General features: G+C 30.8%; 1 protein-coding gene across 1 annotated transcript; it reads left to right on the forward strand.

The window, feature by feature from the left end:
• The first annotated feature begins 15,823 nt into the window (after positions 1-15,823).
• Positions 15,824-18,695, forward strand: LOC149478425 (serine protease inhibitor dipetalogastin-like). The gene is made up of 3 exons (XM_089709211.1): positions 15,824-15,851; positions 17,181-17,268; positions 18,521-18,695. Exons 1-3 carry the CDS (start codon positions 15,824-15,826, stop codon positions 18,684-18,686), a joined length of 282 nt encoding a protein of 93 aa, XP_089565337.1. The 3' UTR covers positions 18,687-18,695.
• The last annotated feature ends 446 nt before the right edge of the window (positions 18,696-19,141 follow it).

The raw sequence follows: 19,141 nt of genomic DNA on the forward strand, positions 1-19,141 counted from the left end.
GTCAGAGTAAGGTGAAGATTTTGATATCTTTGAAACAGCCACATGAGTTTCACTTCTGACACGTGAGCTCGACACACACGCTCTGTTTTTAAATTGTGTCAAATAATTTATGGTGTACAATTCATAGTTTTTTTATTAATTATTCATTCATCAAAGAAATGATTAAATATTTTTTGAATAAAAATTAGTAAACTGCTTTTAGAATTGTGAATAAAACAACCTTATTTCAGAACATTAGTTAGGAAGAAAAGTCGATCAGTCTAGCTAAGATTATACAGAATGTCTTTATTATCTCTGAAGATTACGTGAAGGTTAGCCCGCATGGATGAGATAACATATTCCATCACAATATACCTAGTCTTATACATATACTGGCAAGCCATTAATGCAGATAATAATTCGATTTATAGACCTTGTATTACTGTTAAGTTTGGATTGTCTTCTTTCTCACAAAAATTAACAATAAAAATATATTGTATATTTTTTAATTTATCGTTGGCCATTGTCGCTCTTTGCTAATGATTTATTAGTTTAATTTTTGTTTTTGAAAGAGGTCATGGTGCATTACCTTGTTTTTTACCCTAAAACTTATATTAGCGTGATACGTAGGTACTTTTTGAATAACCTGGATTATTCTCTACATAAACAAAACAATTCTTTTTTTATCTTTATTTTATTAAAGGACATTTGTTCAACAGAACATGTCGCCCATATAGGAACATCTCATTACACACCACAATCTAGAGGATATTTCATACCCCCATTTCGGAGGCTTACATTTTTCACTCCATTGTCCGAGCACGAATTACACGAGCGTATTTGTTTGGGACTAGTCCTTACAGACCCCTATTGTTAATTGTAATTAAAAAGTTTACAAAGCCAATTTAGGGTCCAAATTAAGGTTTCAATGTAACCAGGGTAATTACGCTGATCAAACTTGTGCAAACTGTCGTTGTAATTAGTTGCTTTGTGTGTGGAGATGTGAAGATTGATTTGAAGGCATTGCTGGGAATTTTTTTTTTAAAGTGTAAGGAGAAAATTACATCTTACTGTAGGTATGCAACATAAATATATTGAAAAATGTAATAATCTTTTAAATAACATGAGGGTTAGTATTGTGTATGTTACTGCAATACTTTATCAAGAAACATCAGCAATTTTTTTCCGAACATAATATAAAATTAAAAAATTTGGTACTACACTGCAACACACACAATACATACATGAACAAATACATTGATATACTAAGCAATAGTATTATTTTTTCTAGCTGCTTATGAAATGACGTGTTCAAGTGAAATGCAGATTCAATCCAATACCAGCATTTATTATAACCATAACTTGATGCAAAAAATGTATTTTATCACCTTATTAAAATCATCGGAGAAGGAACGTATAAAAATATTCTTTCATATCACATAAAAAGCAGGGGGGCGAACATATTTTTATCACGGTTATAACTCCGGGGCATAAAATTTATAAGGTCAAACGAGCATAAGGTAACAAATGTTCTACCTTAATAAATTATTGAATTGCGCCCTGCGTAGGCCCCGTTTTATTGTTGTACTCACTGTAAGGTCTATTATTATGTTTTTTTACATATTGTTGTCCTACCTACTTTCTACTCGTATGTAAGTGAAACGATTTTTGGCTCAGTAATCAGGTTGTATAAAATACTTTACAATTTTTCTTGGTTGCAATATAATATATGCATGTAATGTTTTCGTAGTAGTTTGGAAACGATTTAAATCAACTTTATTCAGCTGTATAAACTTAGCCTTTAATTCATAAGAATCACAGTTACTTCTTGAAGCAAATAAGATAATGAGACAAAAATAGAATTCCAAACCTTTATGTTTAATTAATATTCTGTTGTTTTGGTTTGTTTGTGGTTCAAACAACAATTAGGTCTGCGTCAATGCGAAATATTTACTTTTAGATTTATATTATTTAAAGTTATCTACTTATAAAAGTTTGCGTTGAATTTTATAATCATTTTATATAGTTTAATGGTAAATGCAAAGACAACTTTAGCTACTTTTCTATTTCTCCTTTCCTAGAAAAATACAAAAGATAATACATAATATGGAATTTGTAATTTTGCGTTTTCTTATATCCCTGAAGATTTGTAGTTTCATGCCTGTCTTAACTCTAATAAAGAAAGAAAATTATACCAGACCATAATATTATATCTAAGAAAGAGAACGTTACGGTTTTTATACCTTTCTCATAATAAATAGTAGGTTTCTAAATTATATACATTCTAAAGATGTAACTGTAAGAAGTTTACGAGTTTATGTGTACAATGAAAGTTCTGGAATTCTTACATTATCTAGAGGTACATACTACCTTTCCAACCGCGGCTTCGCCCACATTTTCAATGATAAACCCGCATAGTTCCCGTTTCTGTGGGATTTCCGGAATAAAACCTATCCTATGTGTTAATCCAAGTTACCCTCTATAATTATGCTAAATTTCGTTGTAATCGTTTCAGTAGTATTTGCGTGAAAGAGTAACAAACATACATACAAACACACATACATCCATCCTCACAATTTTCGCATTTATGATATTAGTAGGATATGCAAGATACATTATTACCAAATTGTAACAATAAACATTTTCAAAAGATGTGAATAACCTAATGTCTTCAAAACAATTAAAAAGAAAAACAATAAAAATAAAAATTCGCGTTATAAAAAACTCATCTTACGATGTTAATGCAATAAAAAAATTATATAACTTAAAAAAGCACAGTACAAGGTGAACTCAAACAATTAAAAAGTTTCAAACTCGACTGCAACACTTATTAGTTAGTGAAATGATAAATTTTATGACTGTTTCTTTTACGACTTTAAGTTCAGGCCTCTTGAAGGGCCGTCTATTTTATTAGATTGTAATTCTTGAGTTTGAGTATAATTTGATGTTGCTTGAAGTAAAATATCAAGCTAGTTCTATTGGATTTATTGATCTGTTTGGTTTATCTGTTAGTTTAAAGTCAGTATAACGAACATTCAAATAATAATAATATTATGTTATGTATGTATACGTTTTTTTAGATAGATAGAGCATCATTTCTGAACTCATTTCAAATATACTATGCTATTTAACTTAGATATCTACAAAAATATTAAGGTACCCGATCTTGAAAGGGTTGAAAATAAAGCGAAGGTTTGAAAATAAATTTTGAAATCGGGTTCCAAAGCATTCGATGTATAGAATATAATATTATTATATTCGCATTTTTGTAAATATTATTTACTCATTATTCTCTCATTCATGACAAAAACAGAATCTTTAAAACATAATATTATAATATGTTGCCAAATTATAATGCAATAGGTACAAAGCTTTATATACACCCATATAATTTTGAGGAATCTGTTCGTTTCCAAAGTTTTCCTAAAACTTTCCCGTTAAACAAAAAGGCCTCGGATGTTTTACTCTACTTTCGATTTACATTAGTTTACTAACAGAACTAATTGCTATGTATTCTATTCTTTCTACTTAATATTATAAAGCTGAAGATTTTGTTTGTTTGAACGCGCTAATCTGAGTAAGTACTGGCCGATTTGAAAAATTATTTCCAGTTTATTTATCAAGGAAAGCTAGGCTAGATAATATATCATCACAATGAGACCAACTAGAGCGGAGCAATGCGGGTAAAACCGCGCGGGGCACAGCTAGTAATAGATAAAGTGTTACTCGTGTTTCGGCTATGAAAATAAGTAAATTAATAATAGGTAATTATAATAATTAGTCATTGATAATTTGTTCCTCGTGATATTAATTTATTCCCATCATATTGAGTCATTACTCTATTATGTTTCATAATAAGGTAAATCTTATATATAACTAGCGGTCCGCCCCGGCTTCGCCCGTGGTACATATGAAAAATAGATGTTGGGCGATTCTCAGACTTACCCGATATGCACAGAAAATATAAAAATTCTTATATATAAAATTCTCGTGTCACAATGTTAGTCTGCATACTCCTCCGAAACGGGTGGACCGATTCTCATGAAATATGTACCACGGGCGAAGCCGGGGCGGGCCGCTAGTGTAAGTATAATATTATGATAAGGTAATGAGATTATTTATATTTTAGTAACTGATAGTAAAGAGAGATTTTGTTCGGGATAAACAATTACTTATTTAAATATATACAAAATGTCGATGCCTATCGGGAACGAGGTATTTTTAAACGTGGGCTAGAGTTTCACTGACTTATATTTTTACGTTTTTTATTATGTTTTCAAAAATGCAAAAGTTATTTTTTTATTTTATATAGTTACCTAATAGTTACTAACCATGAAGACGTCTGTTTTCTGAAAAAATATAAAATGAGTTGTGATTTTTTTGTTTGATTATATTTCAATTTTGTAAAATATGGCCGGTAGAAAGCTATGCGAGTGTTATCCCTAAGTGATAACACTTGCATAGCTTATTTTTTCTTGGTTTTACCTCAGCTCAACCCGAGCACAGTCGGGGCAAGTGGCTAGTATTACCTACAACTCATGATGTATAATGTATATGTAAAAAATTCATCATTCATCAATTCATCATCAAATTGAAACAAATTTAAAGCCCATGTCGCTCAAAAGTATTTAACTGCTTTTGGTGTCAAGTGAAGTCACAATAGAAAGGTAGATTCAAGCAAAAATCTAACAAAGGAATTCAAATTGGAACTCCAGGGATATAAATAGACAGAACGTTGTCACAGTAAAGAAAATACTAACAGTAAGGTAACTTAAAACCTTTTGTATAAAGATTCTTACGCAGCATTGGAGCTATAGCGTTATTAACTTTTAACCGACTTCAAAAAAAAAAGATGAGGTTATCAATTCGGCCGGTATATTTTTTTTCTTCAATTTGTCATTACAGTGTAAACTTTTCGCGATCATATTGTCTTTTGGCGATAATACGCTCTTTAAAGCTGGCACTTGCTACTGGTAAAACAACAACGACTACATACTGGTCTCGTCGATACGCATGCTTTTAGTGAGTGAGCCATTTTGAACGTTATACCTATAGGTTATATTAGTTTCCATACTGTATTTTTATACTGTGGCGATGTCACGTAGCGGAAAATAAGTGGGAGTGGTACAGTAAGTGATGTATTTGTTTAGCTGTGTTTGAGTTTCAATTGGAATCTTTTATTTTGTACTGTAATAAATAGGAATACTGTAATAGAAACAGGGAAAGGAAAGATGCGTACGGTTTTATCAGCTCTTTTTTTTCAGGCTTTGACAATAAATTGGACATTCTTCTATTTTTGAATTGATTGTGTACGTGAATATTTTAATATAAATTAATTATTTTTCATTTTAAATCTGTTATGTAATAATTGATTGGATTGAATTTATTTTTAATATATATTTTCTCTGGTGAGTATAGATCTGAAAGATTATGTACTTTACTTATTTCACTGGATTTTCTTCTTCCTTCTATTAGCATTTAAATAATTTATACACATTCTGTCGATATAATAGTTACATCTTTTTATAGGTTAAATAATAATTCGTTTATGAATGTTTATCCAAATCTCAACTTTAACCATAAACTTCAACACTTTAATAACCAATCTTCACTTTTTCCAACATTTTTACCGATTTTTCTTTAAAATATTATTGAAAAGATGCAATTAAAGCGAATCGTAAAATTTGCGGCATCTGCGGTCGACAGTCGCGTATCGTTGAATATAATATAACCGATAATTGCCGATTTTATATCAATAACCGGTATAATGGTTACATTAACGTGAATGAGATGAACCGCGAATAATTATTTTAAATGGCGTGAAAACTATTCATCGATTTTGTGTTAATGTGAAATAGAATGACGATTATATGAGAAGGGATGGAATAAGTTTGTATGTAAGAGAGTAATGAATGGTTTTAAAGGAATATAGTGGGTATAATTTTAAATATATGGAATTGTATATAGAGGAAGTAATTGGAATTGTTAATTGTTATGTAAACTATACTTTCATAGCAAGATTTATATGATAAGCATTTTGTCCAAGAGCCAAGTGAAGTAGAGATCCTACTTCTTAAAATACTTAGTCAAATTTTAGGCCATTAATAAATACATGCCCTCAAATGTAATGAAATGAAATATACAGATACAATTCAATAGAACATAATACTGTCTATTAGTGTTAGTAAATTCTCGTGTCACAATGTTAGTCTGCATACTCCTCCGAAACGGGTGGACCGATTCTCATGAAATTTTCTGTGCATATCGGGTAAGTCTGAGAATCGGCCAACATCTATTTTTCATATGTACCACGGGCGAAGCCGGGGCGGACCGCTAGTTATATTTATATATACCTGTGTTACTAAAACTATTTTTAGAAACACATACGTCGACACCAATCATTTCAATACGTACCTAAATATACGTTTGGTTTCCACTTGAAATAATAAGTAAACAAAATGTAAAAATATCAGTGTCAGAATAATTGCTCCAAATTCATTATCTAAATAAAGCTTGAAAACAGGTTTATATTTTTCAGTATGTTAGTAGGTAGGTACAGATTTATTTTATAGGTTAGCAATTTGGCCTAGATAATATAACGAACTACAAACTAATACGTATATTCAAAACAACTATATCCAATATGATATATTGTTCAGAAGTAACAATTGAAAATTCCACTTTTGTTTTACTCTGGTTAGCCAACATCACGCTCGAATTGAAATTATCCATTGGTTCATGAAAAAACAATATTGAACTCTGTATTCATTTGAAAATAATTTATAATATGCAAGTATCAGTTACTCTTGCGTGAAGAAATACTCTATTATTTATTTGAAATCACCTGGATTTATAATTATATTAATCTATACGATTGCCCTTTTTTTGTCACGTAATACATTTTCTATGTAAGTGTTAAATTATATACTAGCTGTGCCCCGCTGTTTTACCCGCATTGCTCCGCTCCTGTTGGTCCTAGAGTGATGATAATATAATATAGCCTTCCTCGATAAATGGACTATCTAACACTGAAAGAATCTTACAAATCGGACCAGTTGTATCCGAGATTAGCGCGTTCAAACAAACAAACTCTTCAGCTTTATAATATTAAGGCGTTACCCGGCAATTTCGACTATGTTCAACATAAAGTCTGGTACAACATAAAGCACAATACCGAAAAAAATATATAAAATAGGATGGTCTTTGATCTTTAATTGCTCGCGAGGACTTTTTTCCAAAGTTAATAGATTTCTAGAAAAAAAATGTGCCGTGGTCATCGATTTTTCCGCAAATACTCTATAAACTTCGTAACCTGCTGACTTAGAGCTCTGAAAATTTTATGTTTAATAAATTATCAGTTACACAACAGTCCCTGACGAGGATTTTTTGTTTCACTGATTGGTATCTTTTTAAATACAAAATGCGAGGAAAAAAGAAGGTGCAGCGGGAGAGGTTTGAGATCCGTCAAGTATGGTCAAGGTTATTAGCGCATGTATAAGCCTTAAGTACCTAAAGATTTCGATATTATTGACCGATTTGAAGTTTCTTTAGGTGCGTTGAGAATAAAATTTCAAGGTTTCGTCATGGCAATACCGTCGCATTATGGAGGAAGGTGACGATTTTACTTTTGTGTGCTTAGCAAACACTCTCTTTTTTTAGCTACCTTCGGAGACATAATATGTCATCTGTTTGAAGATTAACTTTTGAAAAATTCATATACCCACATCATAGCATTATTCGGCAACAGTTTAGGTAATTTAACTCAATCGATATCAATACTACAAATACATTTAAACATACAAATTCATATAATTCAAAGGTACATCCACTCTTACATGTAAGTACGTACCACACCTCAAAGCTGATTCTTGTTACGCTTTCATAGTTTCAAAGTTACACTTTGGATGTCTGTTATATGTAAATGAAGCCAACTCAGGTATTATCATAACGAAACTCATATTCACACATTGCCTGCAATCTCTATTGCAATTGTATTTCATATTCTTTTAATTGTGGCTTTTATAGCGCAGATTGGAGGGAATTTTTAAAATCTCGTGGTTTTTACACTAAATGAGCGTTATTAAGATGTTGTGTTTTGTTTTGCTCTGTTTTTCCTTATACTATATCTGTTACCTAATGATTATTATAAATTTTTTTCAAAGAAAATTATCTACTTCTAAATTTGAAACATCTCGATTTACATAATATGTTATCTCGATGTAGTTAAACATTTTATGTTATTTCTCATTTACGCATTGCATTTATTACCTTCATTTTATTGTCGATCAATTAGCACAAATTCGCAACTTCGTTCGATTTTAATAAATATCTACCAGATAAAATATCTCTGCTATATCTACAATCTTCCTGCATACCTTAAAACATCAACTTATCAAAAGAATACAAGCCTCATCAATTTAAATAAATATCTTTCGCTTAAACAACTTGACTATAGTATCTCCAATCCTTTCTCAATTCCTACATACGTGGGTAACAGACCCTGGCACGCTACCAAATGCCTTGAAATTGTCATAAAATGGCCGTAGTGTCGACAACTGCTGGCGATGTCAACACTTGTCGAAAATTGCGTGAATCGAATATGATTTTCATGAGATTATGGGTTTAAATTGATTTTTCGTAGGTAATATTTATTTGGAATATAACTTCTTTAGTTCTATTACACAATATATAATATCTAATACGAAGATACAAGTGCGGACTCAAAACAAAAAGCTTATTATCATATCAGACAATTAGTACAGTGTAATATAACAATAAAAACATGAATAAATAACATGCTTAAATAAAGTATTAATAATAGTATTAAATCATATTTCACAAAAATAAGGTTTTTTTCATATACCTACCGAAAATTGCTCATAAATCTAGTTTAGCCTTCAATAGTCTAGTTTTCTTCTATAATACCTCCTTTTCAAGTATTTGAGGCTAATAATCTAAAAAATGATCTTTTATTTTTAATATACAATATATATTATTACGAGTAGTATTATCCCAATTGCATTTCATAAATAGCTAGATTTCATTACAAACTAACACAAAAGTCACACGCTAGCTACAAAGTACAAACTTAAACTGCAAACTTTTTAACCTAAGTAGCTGGATCTTCAAAGAAATATTTAAAAGTAAGGCTCTTTCATAAGGATCTGAAACACGGCGTCGAGGCCTCTTGCTCTAAGAGTCTAGACCTAGAACATAAAAATGCTACATTCAAAATATTCGTTTCAGATTTAGAAAGGATTTCAAGAAATGAATGTTTGGAAATTATTGAACATAAAGCTTTGCGATTTCAAAAGAGCATTTGATATTATACTTATATTACTTTTAAATGTATGTGTTATGTAGGTAATTTTATATACTTACTAGCGGTCCGCCCCGGCTTCGCCCGTGGTACATATGAAAAATAGATGTTGGCCGATTCTCAGACTTACCCGATATGCACCGAAAATTTCATGAGAATCGGTCCACCCGTTTCGGAGGAGTATGCAGACTAACATTGTGACACGAGAATTTTATATATATAAGATTACTAATTATCAGTTATACTATAGAAAGATGTATAGTTAACTTTTACAATTAAAATATGGTAGGTACATGTTTACGTTTTCTCTCCATAAGAACCATCGTCGTTCTTGAAGAAATATTATAAAAAAAGAATTAACGAAATCGGTTAAACACATTTTGCGATTCATTTTTATATTAAAGATTACTTATTATACAGCTGGGCCCGTAGACAAAGTAACAATTAAAAAACGATAACGAAGTTAGAAAAGGAAAAATGTATGGGATTGACATTAGATAGACCACGTGATCTAACGCGGCGTATGTCAATCCCATACATTTTTGCTTTTTCTAACTTCGTTATCGTTTTTTAATTGTTACTTTGTCTAAGGCCCCTGTTATGTATATTAGGTGCGACTATTTCTATTTTTTAAACGTTTATAAAAATATACCTCATATAATATATGTAAATATGTTCTCTTATATAGAGTTTATATCCAAAATTAAAACAATTTATATAAAATGGAACCAGTACTAAAATAGGGTGAAATACATATATTGCAAGATAGAATAATCGTTAAATCCGACACCTTATTAATGGGCACAAGATTGGGGGCTAAACCTTCCCTTTCACAGATTAATTAAACATGTATGTTTCACTTAAATTGATGGCTTGAAATATTATCTATTTATTAGAAATTCGACGCTATGTTTTATGTATAGAGGTATTATATTTGAGAAGGTTAAAGAAGAATAGAAAATTTAAAAATCGTTATGTGGTAAATTATTATTTTCTGTATTTTGTCGATGACTATACGAAATCTAGTTACAAATAAATGTTTGAGATTGAGTTTTAAGTTTTATCTTCAGTCTTTATAATACCATATTGAAATTGGTTCACCGTTTTAGGCATCGCTGTAATAAAAAAAATACAACAAAAAAATACAGTAGATAAAATCTTTGAAATTTGTTGTAATATTAAATAAAAGCTTGAAATAAAATTGTCTCTTGTAAGTTAAATTCTGTTATAAATCAGTATGAAAAAGAAGCGTTAAATTTTTATTTCAATAACTAATTAGTCTTATTAATTAATTCAAATTCATGTTGTAAAGCATTTTTATATTGTGAATATCTTGAACGCCTTTTAAAATTTACATCTTAAGAAATTTATTCTTACAATTTAAACGTCCTTAATTCTTTCTTAAATCTCTATTATTTAAAAGAAATTACAGAAAATTGACTTAAATAAATAAGTAAACATAATAAATGGTCCATGTAACCTCGTTAATTAGTTGACATCCATTTGTAAAAAACGTATATTATTAAGAAACCTACGAAAAGAAATTTCCATCTTAAAATTTTTATATTTGTATAGAAAATGAACTAACAACCATGCGGCTGGTACAAAATTAAAATAAATATGAATTATTTCTATGGATCTTAAAACTTCTTGAGATTTCTTTAAGAAAGGTCTTTCCACGGGTTATATTTTGTTGTATCTCATAATTATTATAAAAAGTTTCAAATTCTGTTTGGAATTCATTCAAGATCATGTAAGTATCATTATTTAATACAAGCTTAAACGCGCGATTTTACTCAAGTCAAATAGCATATTTTATATTAAACCAGAATTTTTATTAAAAATATGATTTTTCTCAAAAATTTTCAGAACTAGACCAAATAATTTAAATGGGGCCGCAAGCACCCGCTTTTAAATAAAAAATAATTATCAAAATCGGTTCTTTCAGGAAAAGTTCTAAAACAGTCTCATTGAGAAACTCCTTTTTTTAAATCACTTGAAAAAAGCTGATTCAATAATAAGTAACCAATTTTATTCATTATAATATACTAAATGAACATAATAATATTATAGAACCAAATACCACGTTGCCATGAGTAGTATAATTCCACACGAAGATAATATAACTTCAATATTGAAAATTCCCTGGACATCGGTATGAGAATTAACTGCGATGATGTGTTGATATTTTATAGAGCTCGGGGGGATACGTGGTTAAATGGCGTTTAATATTTTTCACTCCTTACGTAAAACACGAGAGTTTATAAGGTTGTGTGTGTGTGTCTTATATACATACATACATTATATTATGTATGCACGTGTATGTTATAAATATGTTATGTTGTTAGGTACATGGCGTCCTAGTAGACCGGGAGATACTGACACAAAATTTCGAGTCATTTGTAACAGGATGGCGGTTCTACAGGGGTCTTAGTACGCAATGACAAAAAGAAAAATGATGGTGTGAACGCTGGTACCGGTGGGTTAGTCGCGTGGGCGTTAGTCGAACTCGTCGGAAAAATAGCGAAAGTCAAACGATTTGTAACACAAAAATTTTAGAATTTACCGATAGCCCATAAAAAAGAAGTAGGCGGTAGTGTCATGCCATACTTTTCCGGTATGACTTACAGCCCGCCATACCGACGCGAATGTGTTGATTTAAAAAAAACAATTATTCAACCATTTGTACCAAGCTAACTTTTGCACAGGTAACCATCGTCGTGCAGCCATTTACGAAAATCGCCATGCCATACTTTTCGGACGATTCCAAATGGTCGCCATACCGCCGAAAATCTGCAAAAATTTTTTATTTCGCCTATCTTTTTGTACCAGTATTGCATTTGGCTTTTTGGAGAGTATTTGATAAAATGTGACCATTATTATATTTGCCATACTTCTAGTAGGGGGAAAAAGTGCTGTCATACTTGAAAAATAAATTTATTATTAATTTATATAAGTGAAGATTTCCAACACCTAGATCTTTGAAATTTTGTATTTATATTCGTTGATCCTCAAACTTACAGGAAAAATAAGTGCCATACTGTTACAAATCGTTTGACTTTCGCTATTTTCCGATGAGTTCGACTAACGCCCACGCGACTAAACCGCCGGTACCAGCGTTCACACCATCATTTTTCTTTTTGTCATTGCGTACTAAGAACCCTGTAGAACCGCCATCCTGTTACAAATGACTCGAAATTTTGTGTCAGTATCTCCCGGTCTATAGCTTCCAAATTGATATTCCAATTTGTTTGTATGTAGTAGTTTTAAAAGTTTTTTTACCTATTGCGCTTGTTGATAATTATATTGAGATAGACGTCTTAAATATATTCATCTTTGGACCAACAAACCAATCACATTAAAAATTTATTAAGAACTCCATAATGTTTAAAAAGCAATTTCTTTAACTGAGTACATTATCAGTCTTATGGAAATAAATCAGTAAAGAGTGAATCCTTAAAATCAACACTGACATACATTAGCGAAGGAAAACAACGATTTCACTTCATAAGATATCAAATATCATTAATTAATTATCTGATGTTATTTATAAATATAAGGATATCAAATGCAGATTCACGATTAATGTCGTTAATGAGCTTAAAATAAACTCAATAATATATGAATTTAAGGATTTCTCAGTATTTGGTAAGTGTAAGTATACAAATTTATTTGACACTTCATTACACACATTTACAAATTCTCTTTTTATTTGTAAGGATATAAGGAATGAGTATATGTATTTCTAGTGTTCCAGAAGTTTACTATTGTTCAATTCATTTGTATGGGAACCTTGATTTGGAGAAATACGAAAAAAATCTCTTCAAAATGACGGTTTGAATAAATTTTGATTGCAGTATTGTTAGGTTCGGGCATATGGAAAATTAATCTTGCATTGCCAAAAAAATTAAAACTACTTAAAAAATTTAACAAATAAAATTATTCGTGTTGATAAAGTAAAAACTAAAAACATTAATAATATTATGTATTAATGAGTACTATTTTACATTATAAAATATCACAGTTATAATCGTAGATATTAGTTATTTATATCATTGTTTAATTGAAGCTAGAGCAGATTAACGAATAAGAGTAACTAAATATTAAATTTCCACACGACTATGTAGACTGCGTATGTATTTCTCAGATAAAAGAGATATAATCCACTCAAATAAAATCACATTTAACACAAGATAAGGCTCGAACAAAACGTAAAACGGGTCCGAAACAAAAGGTCGAAATCACGTAATTTAGCAAAATTCGTGAAACATTTTTCGCAGAAGTCAACGAGGTAAAATATATGAATACGTTCAAAGGACATAATCAATCTTTTATATAAAATTATCGTCAGGAACGTATCGTTTGCAACATAACGGTACGTTCACACAGTGTCGTGGTTTCTACCGAATCGGTTTTTTGCAGGATTCGTTTTAGTGGTACCAGTATTGCAATTAATGAGTTCAAGCATTCGGTTTCAAGACACGGCAAAATAACCGAATCGTACTGAAGTTGAGATCCGCTTTGGCGATTACAAACCGATCTAGCCATACTGCAATATTAAAGATCCGGTATAACGCATTTAATACATGCGTTACACATGGGCTCTTGCTATAAAAGAGCCAGATGGTGTTAGAACACGGAATCTTGATACGAGACCGTCGCCGTCGGATGCAGGATGTGCTGTGTGAATACAACGTTTTTTCCAGATACGATGAAAAAAGATTCGGCAAATCGTGGCTCCGTGTGAACGTAGGGTTACGTGCCCTACCGTCATATTTCCTGATTTTTTATAATACACACTGGTTAAGAGATCTTATGTTACGAGAAATATTATATTATTAAGGACCTTAGGTTGTTTATTAGACATGTATACTTTTATGACCTAGAGAATAATAATATGATGATTTTATATCAGGCTAGTCTTTTAATAAGTTTTGGGTCTAGACTACAAAGAGGCATACAGGTTAAAACATATTGTAATGTATAAGAAATGGAACGAATAATGTAAAAATGTAATTTTCAGTTACGTAACTTTTGGAAATTAGATTGCAGCTATATCTACTAAATTTAGTTGAATAATATTCGTATGTTAATCTCCTACCTTATTTAGACTCTACTATAGTAATTTTATATGTAGCGAATTAACTCTCTCATTTAATAGTATCATCAAAAAGCTATCTATAATATATATAATATGGAACTATTGAACTGTGTCAATGCATAAAATATAACTGAAAAGCTACTACTAAACGATTATTTTACGAAATTTACGAAACCAATTTAATAACATTAAAATTTTATAAACAACAATCTCTGACCACAAAGACCACGTAGCATTACAAGAACCACCTCCAAGTTGTCCGAACTCTTTCCCCATATAACATGATTCGATCTCAAAACTCTGTACCGTTTTATTATAAATTGCTCCCCCATCCAACGATCGATCAGGCTTCGGTTCTCAACTCAATGGATTGAGATAAATGTACTCTATTCAAAGTTATATAGCAGGAGAATCCGACTCAGAAGTTTTTGTTGCTTACAATCAATGTTTTAAAAAAAGTTGGTATATTTTTTGTATTCTTAGAATTAGGAACCTCCTTTTTGCCTTAGGTGTTAAATCCCACATAGTTATCATTAAAATAATACTTTGTTACTTAAATTGAATAGAAAATAAAGTTTAGGAAGATAAAACTGAAGTACATTAAAACCACACAAAAAATTAAAACCACACAAAAAATGCATTTTTAACTGCGTGACAACTGACAACCCTATTGAATTTATTCAAACAGAATACAACGCACAACTCAATAGGTTATTCATTCCTGTCTTTATTAAATATTAAATGCCTTATAATGCGGAATCCGTTTTCAATATAAAATTATCACGTCATTTTATAAAGTAGACGTCGTTAGATGTGTATTGAATATCATTATCACTCAGTATGAAGACCGATGGGGGAAGTATTGATTATGTAATAACGCTCTGTTTTATTAGGGCTGTGAAAAATAGAAATATTTTATTTATAAATAATACATCGGTATATTTAGCGTGGAGATAGAGTAACTTTTTATAATTATAGTGAAATATACTTAAAAGATAATCATTTTCTTATGTTATTTTTGTGTGTGTTTCTATAAGAGGTCCCATATGACTTCCCTCCCACAATCTTATTTAGTAGGTACATAATATTATTGTGTGAAATTATTATCGAAATGAAAAATTATGATTTAAAGTAAGATTTTTTCCAAATGGTCGGCTTTTTGATAATGTAAGATTTGGATAAAGTTGACTAAATAATTTTGTTAAGTATTATAATAATTAATAAGGTTTATTTTTTGTAGTAAAAAAAAATAACATACCTAAGCTAACAGATACGCTCTATGATAATATTATTTCAATCCCATGAAAGTATTGGAACTAATTTAATACCAATATCTGCATATTGATAATGGAAATGTTTTCTTATCTTCAATAATTAATTTCATGCAATTCACTATTATCAGTTTTTATCAAAGACTTGAGGAGATGTGGCAGTTGATTCAATTTTTTCTCTGTAAGTTTTTTTTAACCCTTTCTTATTCCTGAAAACTCTTAAAAGTTTTTAAGAAATAGTCTTTTTGAAGCGAAACTTCTTTAGGCTAGTTGAGAGTAAAATTTCAAATTCGCGTCATGTTAATACCGTCATGTCATGGACTAAGGCGACGATTTTGGTACCTTTGAATCTTGCCAAAGAAGTTTCACTTCTGACACGTATGCTCGGTACACATGCTCTTTTTTAAACTACCGGCAAGTTTTAAAAATAGTTTGAACCCTGTTTATTTTCTTCTTTCTTCACACATTTTTATAGACATATTGTAGACAATACTTCTATTATTTACTAGATTTGAGTCCACAGTTCGCCCGCGTTTAAAAAAAAATCCCGCATAGATACCGGGGGATATCCTATGCCTATGACTTATTCTGGGTTCATACCAAATTTCATTGTAATCAGTTCAGTAGCTCACAAACTTTCGCGTTTATTAATATAAACGTACTAATGTAGGATTTATAATTTCCCATTATCTAACATGTAGTTTAAAATATGCTTTTATTTAAGCGATACTCCTAGAGGCTAGAACTAAATTATAGCATGTAAGTTGATGTCTCTCAAGGGGATGTGTGGAAATTAAGGTCTAGCCTTAACTTTACCTAACTTTAAAGTGTATTTAACAGTTTGTTGTGGAAGTAGTGTAGAACTAATTGGGTTCATGTAGTATTATAATTAGAGATTATTTTGATACCTATACTTATTAATATTATAAAACTGAAGAGTTTGTTTGTTTGAACGCGCTAATCCTAGGAACTACTGGTCCGATTTGAAAAATTATTTCGGTGATAGCCCATTTATCGAGGAAGGCTAGGCTATGTATCATCACGCTAAGACCAACGGGAGTGGAGCACTGCGGGTAAAACCGCAGGGCACTAGTTGTTAATAAATTGAGTGGTATTCATTTGTTTTTAATGTATATTTGGTGTGTGGAAGTTAAATGAATGTGAAGGCAGGTATTTTAGTTCTGTAACAAAATGGCTAGTTACTTGCATTTCGATTTTTTCTTTGAAATATTAAATGCAAAGTTTACTATGAAAGTATCCATGTACCGAAAAGATGCTAAGTAGCAAGTTATTAAACTATTTTCGCTTGAAAAATACAAATTATACCTACTAGTTTAATTTGTACAGTCGCCATAACATTGATTTGTTTCACGAGTCCCTGTCTCTACATAAAAAAACAAATTTAACCACATTCTATCAGATACTTAAATTTAAAACTATGTTCACATACAGTACAGAAATGTTTACATGCTACAGTCCAAAAAAGTAAAAAAATGCCTACAATTTTCAGGTCTAGCCCTGGTAATGTCAGCCTTGCCTGGTATATCGCCTCGACGCCGAAGTATGCTGAATAGAAGATATAAAATGCAAAGATTGGGGTAAGTTAAAGATTCTTGGACATTTTACCTAATATCAAGTATAAAATAAAGAAAACATTGTATTAAGTAAAGGAAAAAGAAATGTGTATACTCATTTTTACTGTGGACCAAGTTATAGAGCCTAGAGGTACCTTACATAATATTATTCATAAAATATAACAATTTACCGGCCCCGAATCTGCCCGAATAGTAATTTTTGTTAGTATTCATATTTTTAACAGTTTTCCTAATCCGAATTGGAGAAATTTAACATTTATTAACATCCATTCAGTCATTCTATAGTTATAAGTAAATAATTCGAGGTATCCTGTTTATAAGTACCTATAGTTTCGGGTAAATTTTAAATTATATAGAAATAGAGTGGTAAGCAGGTAAATCTAAGGCATCGCTACGGTAAAGTGAAAGACGCGAATTCAATTCTATTCTGTCCTCATGATCAAGTAGATTTTCTGCTATAAACTTTTTCAATTAATTAGCCCGAGAGTTTATATTACTTTTTTTACCTTTTCATAGTATCTAATTTATACACTAGCTTTGTTACTGTTGAAAGAGGAGTAAGAAATACAATGTGTCACGTTCCCTAACCTTCATCTCTGAGTTAAATGTCTAACAACATCTGACGTAGGTCCTACTTCCCAGTAGGTATGTTATTATTAATAATTTAGCTATGAATGACGTCTTTGTACGTGTAACAAGATTACCTATGAAATATAATATTATACAGTTACTTTAATAAATTTAAATTCGTTTAAGAATAATGTTGTTTTAAATTTTTTGTCATACTCATCATTTCGTCGTCGTACGTGTTAAATTTTCAAAAATTATACAGTTTTTTTTTTCATAACTTAAAAAAACAGGCTTCTAATTTACTATTACCGTTTTGCTTTGTAGAAATACTAGCTGTTGTTGTACAAAAGCTAGTATTTCTATAGCTTAAAATAACACATTATTTTGTTACAAATTATTGTGTTAAAGACGAACAAAAAGATAAACCCTCACAAACTTTGACTTTTATAATGTTAGTGCACTAGCTGTGCTTCGTTATTTCACCCGCATGGCTCCGCTACTGTTGGTCTTAGCGGATTTATATATAGCCTATAGCCTTCCTCAATAAATGGGCTATCTAACACCGAAAGAATTTTTCAAATCGGACCAGGTTCCTGAGATTAGCGCGTTCAAACAAACAAACTCTTCAGCTTTATAATAATAGATTAGAGTATATAGTTAGTACTAATAAAATTAAATGTTCCAGCAACGAAACAACAGAGGAGCCCATACAAAACTGCATGTGTTCAAAAATTTACGACCCCGTGTGTGCGTCCAACGGAAAATCTTACTACAATCTCTGTCAGATGGAATGCGATAATAAACTTGAGAATGTGTATGTCGTGCATCAAGGAAACTGTATACCTTTTTAAAACATAGATTTCTAAACTTCCTGGTATGTGCGGGTTAGCTTATCTGTCAGTTATAATGGCAAATAATCCCAATACACATTGCAACTATTCAGTTGAGCTGAGAGTGACCATTCGGTCACTTTCAGCGCTTTCAGGGGGATATGGTAATGCTTTAAAGTAGAGTTTTAATTCCAGTTTGGAAATGAGAGAGCTATAATTGTAGGTCATCTAGCGCCAATTCGTTATTTACCACATTAGAATTAATACTGCTTTAAGACGCCATGGAAACCCCCTTAATAATATTTCTGATAGCCAGTTTGATAATTTCTTCACATAAATTTTCATGTATTATTTGTCATTTTAATGAACAGATAAGCTAAACAGAACGAATATAGAATTAATCAAATAAACTACTGTTTTATAATCTATAAAAGTATTATCTGAAAGTGGAAAAATCAGCCCTTTATATTTAATTA

The sequence above is a fragment of the Colias philodice genome, chromosome 22 (assembly GCF_061535455.1).
Source record: "Colias philodice isolate Cphi_HAF_F1 chromosome 22, ilColPhil1 Martin Lab GWU primary, whole genome shotgun sequence".
Classification (NCBI taxonomy): domain Eukaryota; kingdom Metazoa; phylum Arthropoda; class Insecta; order Lepidoptera; family Pieridae; genus Colias; species Colias philodice.